The 13144-nt window shown below is 33.9% G+C and overlaps 1 protein-coding gene across 19 annotated transcripts in view; it reads right to left on the bottom strand.

The window, feature by feature from the left end:
- Positions 1–13144, bottom strand: part of ARB2A (ARB2 cotranscriptional regulator A) — a 413243-nt gene that overhangs the window by 182135 nt on the left and 217964 nt on the right. For all 19 annotated transcript variants that reach the window (XM_072736791.1, XM_025992896.2, XM_072736792.1 and 16 more), the window contains one exon: positions 7037–7156. In XM_072736791.1, the coding sequence (XP_072592892.1) occupies positions 7037–7156 (120 nt within the window). The remainder of the gene's footprint in view (positions 1–7036; positions 7157–13144) is intronic.

The raw sequence follows: 13144 nt of genomic DNA, 5'->3' as shown, positions 1-13144 counted from the left end.
AAAAATAAAAAAGACAAACAGTAACAAGTGTTCATGAGGTTGTAGAGAAACTGGAACTCTCATACATTGCTGGTAGGATTGTAAACATGGGGACTGATGGCTAATGGATATTGAATTCCTTCCATGATGATGAAAATGTTCTAAAATTAGACAGTGGTGATGGTTGTATAATTCTGTGCATATACTAAAAACCACTGAATTGGACACTTTAAAAGATGAAGTTTATGGTATGTGAATTATACCTCAAGAAAGCTTAATAAGTCTTATTTATATGTCAATAAATATATTAATTAATCTAAAAATATTTTAAGGTAAAAAATGGAAATAAGCATAGGTAAGCGAATTATTAAATAAAAGATAATATTAAACTCATAATTGAGGATAAAATGGAAAATTTCCAAGACTTATTGTATACACTGCTACATAATATTATGAGGATACAGTATAACTTAATTTAGTAATTTTCTTCTTTGACTGAGGAGACCATATTTTGAAAAGTCACAGAGAAATAATCTTTTCAGTGAGCCTAAGGGATGAGGACACCAATAGGGAAAAGACTGTAGGAGACTAACAACAGGAACAAAAAGGGTAATACTGTCAGATGTGAAAGAACTGATTAGGCAGATTTTCCAAATCAGTCAATATTCCAATACAAAGAATGATTAAGTTAAGTTAGTAAAAGAGTTATTGCTAATGTTTGAATTCTCTATATAGATCAATTAACTTTGGAGATAATTTAAGCCTATTCTTGTTATTGCAATATATATTGTTTCCAAACTTGGGTAAGGGTGATAGAGCAAGAACAGTTAGTTAACTTGGGCAAGGTAAGATTCAGTGATAAAAGATAAAAACAAAACTAGTAAAACAAAACTGAAGTTTTTATTTGTGAAACATACAAATATTACAGAAAAATGGAGCGTTAAGTAAAAATACTTTGTGAAAAATCTAGTAAGGAGGGAAATTCTTTCACTTGGAGTTGTGTGTGGGGGGGATGGCATTGGCAAAAATGAGAAAGAGCACATCCTTGGGGGGCATCTGGACTCATATTTAACTACAACTGATTTAATTCCTCAAAATCAGACATTTTCTAATTTAATCTTTGAACTCTATTGTAAGGTGGGTACTTTTAGAGGAGGACACACAAAAAGGATTTGATTCAAGTTATCATAACTTTTAGGTATCAGAACGAGGATTCAAACACAGGTCACCTGAGTTTGTGTTCTTCTACTACACTGGGCTTGGAGGCCAGGGGTGGAGATGTAGCAAGATGAGGCAATGGAAATAAGGAAATTAGACTAGAAATGAAAGATTCTACTGGGAAAAAGAGAGTTGAAAAGAAATAATCAGATTATACAGAGGATCTTAAAATTACAGACAGGAAACATAAAGCAGTAGACATCTGGAGCCAATGTGATTCTAGAATGGCATGGTGAAAGAGGTGTTTAAATAATATTATCTATAGTGTGGTATATGGTATTAAATAAAGAGTAAAGACAGCCAGTAGGAATTGGGTAGAAGAGTACAATGATAGAGTTGTGAAATGATGAAATTAATAGTGGGCAGAGAGAAGAAAAGACATGATGGATATTTCAGAGGAAAATAACTGACAAAAATGTGTTGGCTGATTTGATATGGGACAAAAGGAGTGGCGTAACATAAAAATGAACATTCTTTCAAACAGTGGTCCTCCTAATACTTATTAAAAATGATTTGAGTAAAAGTTAAAAAAACCAAATTCCAATACACAGGTAACTCCAGTGAAGTTTATTAACAAATCACAAATGTAGACATAACTCTCCTTTTCTTTTTAAAGCCTTGACTTGATATTTCATTTATTCATTGATTATTAACCACAATTTTAACCACATAGTATGTGCAAACATTTCCCCCAAATACCTACATGTTGGCATAATCATGGTTTATTACTCTTCACCTGCTGTGCTTGGATTCTTTTTTTTTATTATTATTTTTATTTTTTATTTTGCTTGGATTCTTTTTGTATCTACTTTGATATGCTTCTATAGATGTGTATGGGGGGAAGGATATACTATGCCCTTTTTTTCCCTCTCATTCAGCTTTCTGAATCCAATATCACTAAATCATGGAGAATCTCTCTCCTGAACATCTTGAATGTGTGCTTCTTCTTTACCACTCTCACTACTTCTAGGTGGGTATAGTCCTTCGTTGAATTTCACTTGGATTCTTGCAATTAATTCCTAAAATTAGTGTTATTAACAATTAATGTAAGGCATGAAATAAAAGTGAATAGAGGAGACCAAAATAATATAACCTCTGATTCTTTTCTTTAAGAAGCATACAGAACAGTTACCAAAACTAAATTGTCTTCCTATAAAATAACTAAAGAATTAAGATACCATTCCCCACAAGTTGTAATCATCCCATACATTAACCTGCTATTTGTATCATGTAGGCAAGCAAATCAGAAATTCAAGTGATATTACAAATGGTAACTTATTTTTGCTGAATTACCAACATTTTCAAGGATTGTAAGAAGTGTCCTGGCCTGAATTATTTTGATACTATCATGGCTCAATTTTTCTTTGCTTTATCCCTTACTTATTCTACCTCTCCTCTATTCTTGATTCCCAGTAGCGCAACTTCTAGATTTTTCCACCTATCACATTACTACAAATATCTATATACTAGTCTACAGATATACTACCAATGTCTAATTTACTTTCCTCTTTGTAGACAAAATGCAAATGATGCTTCTTTAAGGTCAGAGTTAGCTAATGCCATTGATGGTAAAAACGAATACTTTTAGTCCCACTTCATTTTTCTCTTCAGCGTAAATCCAAATCATGCTTCAGGCTGTTTTTTAAAAAGACTGATCCAGAGTAGACTGAGCTTGAGTGTCCTCACACAGTTATGTCCAAAAACTAGTCCTCTATCAGCTGCTGAAGGTCAGCTTAGGCTGCCTGAAGGCTAGGGAGCCCAGCATGGAACAATGGCAGGGAAATAGCGTTCCCTTCACTCCTTAATTCACATGCAAGTGAGGTGCCAATCAAGTGCTGACAAGCATGGAGAAACCAAAATCAAAAGTGGGTAGAGATACACTTTCAAAAGGAGCAGTTTTCACACATTTTAAGTGATGTTTTTAGCAGTGGTTGTGAACATATCACTAATAATATGGAAAAGGAAATAAAATTCATTAAGAAAAATAATTTTATATAAGCTAAAATGATTCAATAAACTAATGAAATGCATTTGCTAAAACTGTTTAATGTGTTTTATAAAAAAAGTATCAATTCTCACTTGGAGTAAAGAAAAAAATTGAATGCAAATTGATTTATTGAGTACTGCAAACATGGAAGGTAAGGTGAGCTGAGATTGGAAACTGGGCATTGACAAGGAAAGCGGACTTATTTACAAATAAAAGAAAATTTTAAGGTTGCCTGATTTTGTCAAACTATCAGCTAGAAAGACAAGAGCAAAGCACTTTGAAATGACCAACAATGTAAGCAATGGAATCACTTCATCAAAGTGCCTAGTGAAAGAGATGATGAAAAGCTTAAAACTGTATTGTTTTTAATGACAGTTAATTTTCAACAAATGAGCTTGATTTTTAATATAAGGCAAAAGCAAGCTTCATTATTTGTAGATGTCCTTCTGAATGAATTTAGTAAATGTGTTCTGGCTATGACTACTAATTCTACCATGTATGAAGCAGAAATTCTAAAAACAAATTTAAGACTTTGTAAATGAAGGTTTAATAACTGTAACTTTATATATTGTAACTAATTAAATACACAGAAAAGATAACATACGACAGATTACTTTTAAAAATTCCTTAGCAATTCATAAAATAAAGAGCTCTTCTCTTCCTCCCTTTTGTCTTTAATGGGTGAATGCTGGAATGTGCTACCAGAGTTGTCTTAACATCTATTTTTACAAGGATCATAGAAAGTTTAGAGAATTAGAAATTTGGGTTGCTACCATATGGTGATTATAAATGCAGTGAAAAGGATTTTTTTATCATCACTTTTCTCATTATTTTAGTAAACTGTATACTGTTTTTATGAGGTTAGACGTGATCAAGTTCCAAGATTTACTACCATAAAATGAGCACTGGTTTTGAAAATAAATCTCTTAATCATAATGTATTTTTCAGGAGAAACTCAATAATTTAAAATAGGACATAATCATAAATGTTCTCAGTTTTCAAAAACAACAATTACCAAAATATGAAAGTCTTAGAAATATTTTATGCTCTAAATATAAAAGTAATTTATTTTCAGATATCTATTAGCAGCACATTTTAAACAATTATACACAACTTTAATTATAAATGACAAGATATATTTTACAATATGAGAATATGACAGTAGTAGAAAAACAAACTCCAGGAATTCATACATGATACTACAAATTAGGACTGTTCCAAAAAGAAGGGGGGTGGAAAGAGATAGAAATAAAGAGAGATAGAGTGAGAGCGAGAGCAAGAGCGAGAGCGAGAGCAAGAGGGAAAGAGAGAGAGAGAGCTTGCAAGAGAGAGGGAGGGAGGGTGTAGAGAGCCTTTACACAGGATTAAAATTCTATGATAATTCAAAAAAAGTTTACTGAAAAGATTTAATGTCTGATGTGTATAATGTATTATTGAGACAAAATTCTAAGACGCAATTTAAGATGTTCACAATTCACTTTCTTATAAAGTTAATATTACAATTTTGGATCCATGGGAAACAATTTCATATATTACACTAATACTGAAAAATCCTGAGGAAATGAATATTTGTCAACACTTTGAACACCATGACTTTTCCCCTAAGAATATCAGGGAGAACAGGAAAGAATATTATTCAACTTTCAGGAAAAGCAAAGGTTTAAAAATATTTCAATGTGTTCTGTTGTTTCTTTATGCTATCTTTTAAAAATCCTTTTGAAATTAAGTAGAAATACAATGGCCTTAAATGTATTAATCAAGCTTTGTCAAAAATCTATGTAAAACTCATTAGTGGTTTTTGTTGTTATTATTATTTGCTTAGAGGAATCTATTTATTGGGTCAGGAACCACTTTTTCTTCAGTTGCCACCATGGGTACGCCCCTATTACACACCTCATCAAAGTTACTTCACAAAAAGTAGCAAATATTATGAAGTTGAGATAATCACGATTAATATTTTAAAACCTAAACAAGGTACATTACATTAAATAGACTTCTCAGTCCTGGTGTTGCCTGACAGATATGTGATGTGCCAGTGGTTATATTATATTCCTCCTCCCATGCATGCACCTCCTGCAGAGACAGCAGACTACAGAAGCTGACCCTTACTGAGACCATCTTGTCTCTCTGACAAAGCTCCTTTTTAACTTCTTACTTACTGGTTACTTCCTGTGATGGAGAAAAACTTTAGCTCAGCTTGTGATAATTTCACAGGCCCTGAGGACCCTGACCCTAATAGCCTCAAGGTCAGAAGTCAAGTCTTGTTCTGAAACATCTGTGTGCTTTATATTAAAGTGGAACAAAAGTGGAGAAATATCCACCAGTGTGTGACAAGAAGGACAGGCAAAATAGGACTGACATACTGGTCATCTGTTACTCTGTCATCTTCACTTCATTTTAAAAACTGTCCAATATTCACTTAAATTCCAAATTTAATGTACAAAGGGCTTTTATAAACTGTCTTAAAGTAAAATGCTAGGGATTTATGTTTTACAGTAATCTGGAATTTGGTTAGTCTTGTAGGCTTTCATATATATTTTAAGTTACTCTATAAGCCAGTGAAATTCCAAGTTTTAAGTTATTTAATGGCTTACAAAGAAAATGTAAGGTACATATATATGCTATATGTATATATGTGTGTGTGTATATATATATACAGATCTTTATCTGTAAGGGCTAATAGGACTATTTGAAAGACAACATTCACATACTAGTATGTTAAAGAGCTATCTCAAAATATCTATTATATATTAAAATAAATGCAGCAGAATTAAAGGTACTTGAAAATAATTTCTAAAAAGTAAAATCCACTTAATAAAAAGATTTAACTTATTTACTGATCTTAAGAGAATATAAGCATTTGTGAATTTAGGTCAGCTAAAGCATTCTTAGGTGTCACCATCAGTTTTATATCTAAATCATGTGGGTAAGCGATAAGGTATGGGGAGGCTGAAAAGGCCATGGAAATATATTTAATTTTCACAACAAAGAGAAATGCACACCAAAGGTTTGAAACGAAAGTTAGACAACTAATGCTGTGCCTGCTTTTAATGTCCATGTTAGGCTATTTGAATTTAAAATTATCAAATGTACTTTTATCATATTAATCATTTTATTATAAGCACTAGTACCTTCCGGTAACATAAGATTTATGGACATGGAGGCATAAATTCTTCATTAATGCATTTTTGATATTGATTATGCCCCATTAACCATTCATACTGGCACAAGGTGTGGTACTCGTAACACTGCATATAATACAGACAAAATTCTTAAATCTTGATACTTTTTCCTGTAATGTACACAATCTTAACTCCAAAAATCAGAGTACTTTGAAATGCAAAGATTTTTATGGCCAGACAATGAATTCCACTTAGCAGATTAAAGGAAACCTTATGATGGTTTTAACACCGATTATATGAATTCGGGTCAAATATCAAGTACTGACTTGTAGAGATAAAAGTTAGTTGAAGATAAACAAAATAGTCTCCAATATTCAATAGGTCTCTCGAAATTTTAAACAGTTTACAGGTAATACATGCTTCAGTTGTGTACACAAGACACAGGAAACATAAGTATCATCAAATGTATGAAAATACTCTATATTATAAAAATTAAGAAATAATATGTAAATAAGTAATAGGCAAAAAGCTTTCTGGTTAAGCATTGAAAAGCTCTGCCACAATAAAATAAATAAGTATATGCTTTTAAAACATTATAAAATTATTTACTCATAATATTTTGTTTTCATCCTTTATAAAAGTAATTTAAGTAATGATATCAATTAAAAGTGAGGGGGGATAAGCCTGTAAAGAGTTTGGGAATTAAAAACACAGTTAATTGTGTACTCACCAGTTCAACGAAAGCAAGTCCTCCATAGCTGTGAGCAACAAAAAACACATTCTCAGCTGCAGACTGGGCTATGAAATGGTCCCATACATAGATTGCATGTTCTTCAGGAGAACCATTTTCCTAGAAAGAAAACAAATATCATATTTTATGTACTGTATCTAGTTATCACCATAATCAAAAATTAAATTATATACCTGCTTACATAGCCTAAGAAATAAGATGGTTATAGCTCATTGAAAATAATATGAAATAATACGAAAACAAAAGAACTACCACTGAAAATTCAACTCAGAGAATAAAGTATAAAAATATTAGTAAAATGCTGCTAAGCTTAATTGCTATCATAATCTTCAGAAACAAAATATTCAAAACAACCATATTCTGAGGGGAAACTGCATTCTGGCATATCCGATATATTAAAATATACATGTATATAGCAGTAAATTACAGTGGTCTTATGACAGAAGAGTGTAACACTGAAAAAATTCAGTTACATTTTTACATTTATATCTGAAAATATTTCTATTCTATGTAAACTTAAATTATTTGATTTCTAAAATTTTAAGTATCTCCATAAGCTGACAATAAGCAGAAAATTACTAACAAATATTCTATACTTAAATTATTTAAAAATATACTTTTTTGTAGAACTGTTTTCCATACACATTTTATTTCTAGAACTGGGAGAAATATAAACATATAAACCTAGGGGCTTCTATGTTTCTATTAACTTGCTAAACCCTAATAAATGTATGCATATTGCTTTAATTCCAAAGGTTCTATAATAATTTCATTTTGTTGTGTTTATTTAGATAGTTGACACATATTCTGGTCAAAGTTTAAACTTGGATAATGTGGGGGAAAACAATCCCCAAAGAAAAAATGTCATGGTATTAAGACAATGAAGACAATTTATTCACATTTCCCATCTTAGAAATTTTATATCATCATATAAAATAGGGGAGCATGAGTTCCCTTGCCTCCTAGACAGTGTTCCCCTAATGTCCAGCTCTGTGCAAAATTTCTCTTCAAAGCTCCAAACCCATATATCCTAGTGCTTGACAGTCATTTACTTTTGGATGTCTCACAGATACTTCAAACTCAACCAGTTCAACATTGCACTAGAAATTTCCTCTACAGGGATGCCTGGGTGGCTCAGTGGTTGAGCATCTGCCTTTGACTCAGGTCATGATCCTGGGGTCCTGGGATTGAGTTCCGCATCGGGCTCCCTGTGAAGAGCCTGCTTCTCCCTCTGCCTGTGTCTCTGCCTCTCTCTCTGTGTCTCTCATGAATAAGCAAAATCTTTAAAAAAAAATAATAAAGAAAGAAATCTCCTCTACAAACCTATGTCACTGTCTTTGCTCCCCATCTCCAGGCAAAATCTGAGCATCTCTTATTTGCCTCTCAAATTAGACATATAATCAATCATTAAAATCCTGCTGATTTTGTCCCCAACTATATCCTAAATTCATCCATTTTCTCTTTTCTCATTTTCCCTGGCTTAGCTCACACCATTATCATTTTACAAGTAGATGACTGCGATGGTTTCTTCAGGATTGCCTATTTAAATGTTCTAATCTGTAGGGAGAAGGAACTTCTAAAAATGCAAATATGAACATGTTGCCATGTTACTCACCTCCTGCTTATTAGATGCTTCAAAGCTGATTCATTGCCCTCAGGATCAAGTTTAAACTCAGTATGACATTTAAGACTTTTCATAATCTGGCTTCTACCTTCAACTGCATCTCTTATCACTACTCTGCAATAGAAGATGACCCAAAAGACATCTTTTTACTCCAGTAGGAGACCACAGAGAACACTCTCTGTGTTCTAATTGCAGGGAACAACTTCTAGTAACCTAACTGTGCCAAACTTTCTTTTTTCTGCATGATTTCCTTTGTTTAGAAAGTGACTCCTATGATCTGTCCTCACTTCACCCATCATCTTCATCTGCATAACTCATTCTTGTTTTTTAAACTCAAATGAGACATCATCTTCCATCAAAAAGTCTTCCCTATCACCCCCAAGACTGGGTAATGTCCAACAACATCTTATGCATGCTCCCATTACTGCACTGAATAATTTGTATTGTAATTGCTGGTTAGATTATCAAAGTCTTGAGGCCAAGAGGTCTGTCTTACTCATTAAATCTTATTGTAATAATAATGAAAATACAACATTTATCTTCAGGATGATTGCTTACAGTAGTCATATACTAAAATACAAATATGCTTTGAAAGATACTGACTGGTAACATACATATGAAAACCCATAGTTAAAGTATAAATAATAAGTAAAAGAATGATCATTGGAAAGAAATCCACGTAGGGCATTTTTGGTTTTAGCTTTAATTAGTTTAAAAAGTAGGAATGGTTATTATATACATCAGCATAGTAGTTAACTCTAAAGAAGAGAGATGGAGTTGTGAATAGAAAATAGACTTCTATACGAAAAAAAAAAAGAAAAGAAAATAGACTTCTAGTAACTGGCACTGTTGCATTTCTTGATTGGAGTTACAGAGATGTATTGTTTATAGTTATAATTAAACAGACTAATACAAACTTAGCAGTTTTCTGTACACGTATGTAGAGTGACCACAGAATTTACTATACAAACCTCTGAGAGTGAAGAAAAGTACTATTAGTTATTGTATGAGAAGAACAGGTCTAAATTGGGACTATACAGAGAAAACACACACATCTGGTCACCCTAATTATATCCTACAATGAAAGAAATGTAAAAACAAAATAAGAAGAAGGCTAACAGAAGTTCCACCTGCTGACAGTTGACAGAACTAACAATCTTACATAACTGTGGTAGATCTAAACATCCTTCTTTATACATCCTTCTTTTTCTTCTTCTTCTAAGAACATCCTTCTTTATACAGGGAAAATAAAAACCCATAGGAGATTACTCTGTTCCCATTAGGCTTTGTGGTAGAAGTGGAGGGGTAAAGATGATAAAAAGTAAGCCAAGATTCTGGCTTTTAATGTGTTTGCAATTTCATAAGTGTCTTGACACATAAAGATATAAGAGATAGTAGTGAGGAGTATCACTTTCTCTAATCCTGGCAGACTGTCTTGATACCCAGTTCAATAGGCCTATAATAAATCCATATGATCTGACCTCAGTGAGGTCCTTCATACTTTCTTCTCACAGTTATCAACTCTTCTTTTACACTGTTAAGACCCTATCTGCCCCATCCTTTCCATTCCCACCTCAGTTTGGATGCTCTTATAAGATTCCTAACTATTCACATTTCTTGTAGTTTTCCCTTTACTGTGTTGCCAGATCAATCTTTCTGAAGTCTGGCCCTGATCAACCACTCTCCAGCCCTAAAAAGTCATTTACTGAAATGGTCCCCATTGCCTACAAAATAAGTGGAACTCTTAGCCAACATTTTCTCTAAACTCACCTTTCAAGCCATCCTTCTCACTATTTCCAGGGACCTTATTTATGCTCTAGGAAAATCTGGATTACATATTAATACAGATGGTGACCAACTTAACAATGGGTTGACTTAATGATTTTTTGACATAATGATTTATGCTGGGTAAAAATATGCATCAGGAGAAACTGTACTCCGAATTTTGCATTTTGATATTTTTCTCAGATAGCAATCTATGTACAATACTCTCTCATGATGCTGGGTGGGGGCAGTGAGCCACAGCTCTGTCAGCCACATACTCATTAGGGTAAACAACTAATAGATTCAACAATCATTCTGTACCTATACAACCTTTTTGTTTTTCACTGTCAGTACAGTATTCAATAAATTACATGAGATATTCAACACTTTATTATAAAATAGGCTTTGTGTTACATGATTTTGCCCAAGTGTAAGTTAATGTGAGTGTTCTGAGCATGTTTAAAGTAGGCAAGGCTAAGGTACAATGTTCTGTAGGTTAGGTGCACTAAATGCATTTTTGATTTACAACATTTTCAACTTACAATATGGTTTATTGAGATGTAACCCCATTGTATGTCAAGGAAGAGCTGTAGTCTGAAAACCCTAAATAAAACTCTACCATGAAATTCAGTCTGAGATCTCATGGTGCAGCTTAGATTAGGCAAAACTTAAAAAGCAGAGAACACATCCAAGGGAGCAGTTCAGTAATTCACATATGAAGTGATAAAGACTATAATACTACTCAGGGTGATAGAGTGAATGGAGAAGAAGGGATGGAATGAATCACTACCAGGAAGAATCAGCAAAACTTTGTGACTCACAGGATATGAGGGAAACTGCCAACGAGGCCCAAAGAACACATCTAGGACTAAAGGAGAGCCAAGAACCAACAGTTCTTTCCACCATTCACAAATAAGACTACTGTTTTCAGAGATTAGTATCATAGCTGAGTCTTTCCCTCAACAGTCTATGGAGTTGTTAAGAATGGGCTGTCAGCAGTAGGAAAAAGAAGGCTCAAATATCCATGTACACCAAGTGCTTAAACATTTTTAGCCTGATTTTAAGGTTATCAAATTACTATAGTTTTATATTGTAAAACCAAAAAAATAAATAAATAAAACCAAATGTTCCAAAAATTTAGATGCAATTGAAAAAATGTCTATAATACTCAGATAAGGGGCCATCTATAGTCACAACGAAATAATGTAAGATTATTTTGGGCCACACTAGTCATCTCTTGATTTAAAAACATATAGGGCAGCACCAGCCAAACTTTTTTAGTGGGATCCTTGTAGCAGTTCCTGTAGCAGATCACACAGCCCTCCAGGAGTTACTGTCTTTGGACAATGGAACATTAGTTTGGGAGTGCAGGATTCAGACTCACCTTGGGCAGATGCAAGAGTTATCCTGCCTTAAAAGCCTTACACCACACAGAAGCTAATAACCTCTTGCAACAACTCCATAGGCATGGCTTCCAGGATACCTGCCTACAAGGGACACACCCAATTACAAGTTACTAGCCTCAGGGAAGATCAAAGCTTTGGTATTTATAGCCTATTTTAATTTCTTATAATCCAGAAGCAGTTTACCAACCAGGGGTCATTTTCTACCATAGGCAATGTTCCCTGGCAACTATGCACATAGAGTGAGTGCTGTATTATGCTTCCCCGAATCCCCTTTAGTTATATAGTACTCATTTCCAGAGTTGCTGCAAGTGTTAGCAGCTGATAGCTTTAGCTGAGGCACTCTCTAGGAACTGCTCTCAGCCAAAGAAAGTTATCTAGCCTAAAGTTACAATACCATCTCTGAGGTAACTTACATTGCATGATGGGTCAAAATGATGTGGATCTGAAAAGGCTCTATCTCTTGCCTCAAGGCAAGATATCTCTGAAAAGGCATCCCAGATCCCGAGATCACTTTGGAGTTAGATGAGGCCTTTGTTATGACTGTACTTCATTTCAACCTCTTCTGCCAAAACCTATTTTTAAACTCTCGTATAGGTGCTAATTCCAAGAGCACTCCCCAACAAACTTCTTGCATGTACTTTTAGAACCTATTTCCTGGGAAACCCAATTTAAGACACCACCTTATCAGGCTTCCAGGGACATAGAGCTAGAAAGTTAACTGAAGGTCAAATTCTCCTTTAGAAGGGGATAAGATTTTGTTAACTTCTGATCCACAATATCTTACAAGAGATATATGGAAAATATACATCCATTTATTTATTTATTAAATAATTTTTTAAAAATGTTTATTTATGATAGTCACAGAGAGAGAGAGAGAGAGAGAGAGAGGCAGAGACACAGGCAGAGGGAGAAGCAGGCTCCACACCGGGAGCCTGACGTGGGATTCGATCCTGGGTCTCCAGGATTGCGCCCTGGGCCAAAGGCAGGCGCCAAACCGCTGCGCCACCCAGGGATCCCCCATCCATTTACATATATTATTAACCTGTGTATGTTTAAAACTATGGCAAAACAATGTTGGTTCAAGTTTACCTGCCACCTCTACTATTAGCTACGTGGCAGAAACTGAACCCTGGACTATTTCACTGGTCCTTTTCTAGTCTGCTATTTCTTTAATCTGCCATGTCACTTCTTCTTCCTCCTAGAATATAAGCAATTTGAATGTAGATTCTCTTTTGGATAAAAACTATAATATAAGGCATGCCATAAGCATTTAATAAATAACAAACAATATTA

This window comes from Vulpes vulpes, chromosome 14 (assembly GCF_048418805.1).
Source record: "Vulpes vulpes isolate BD-2025 chromosome 14, VulVul3, whole genome shotgun sequence".
NCBI lineage: Eukaryota > Metazoa > Chordata > Mammalia > Carnivora > Canidae > Vulpes > Vulpes vulpes.
This window is presented reverse-complemented; position numbering and strand designations above follow the sequence as displayed.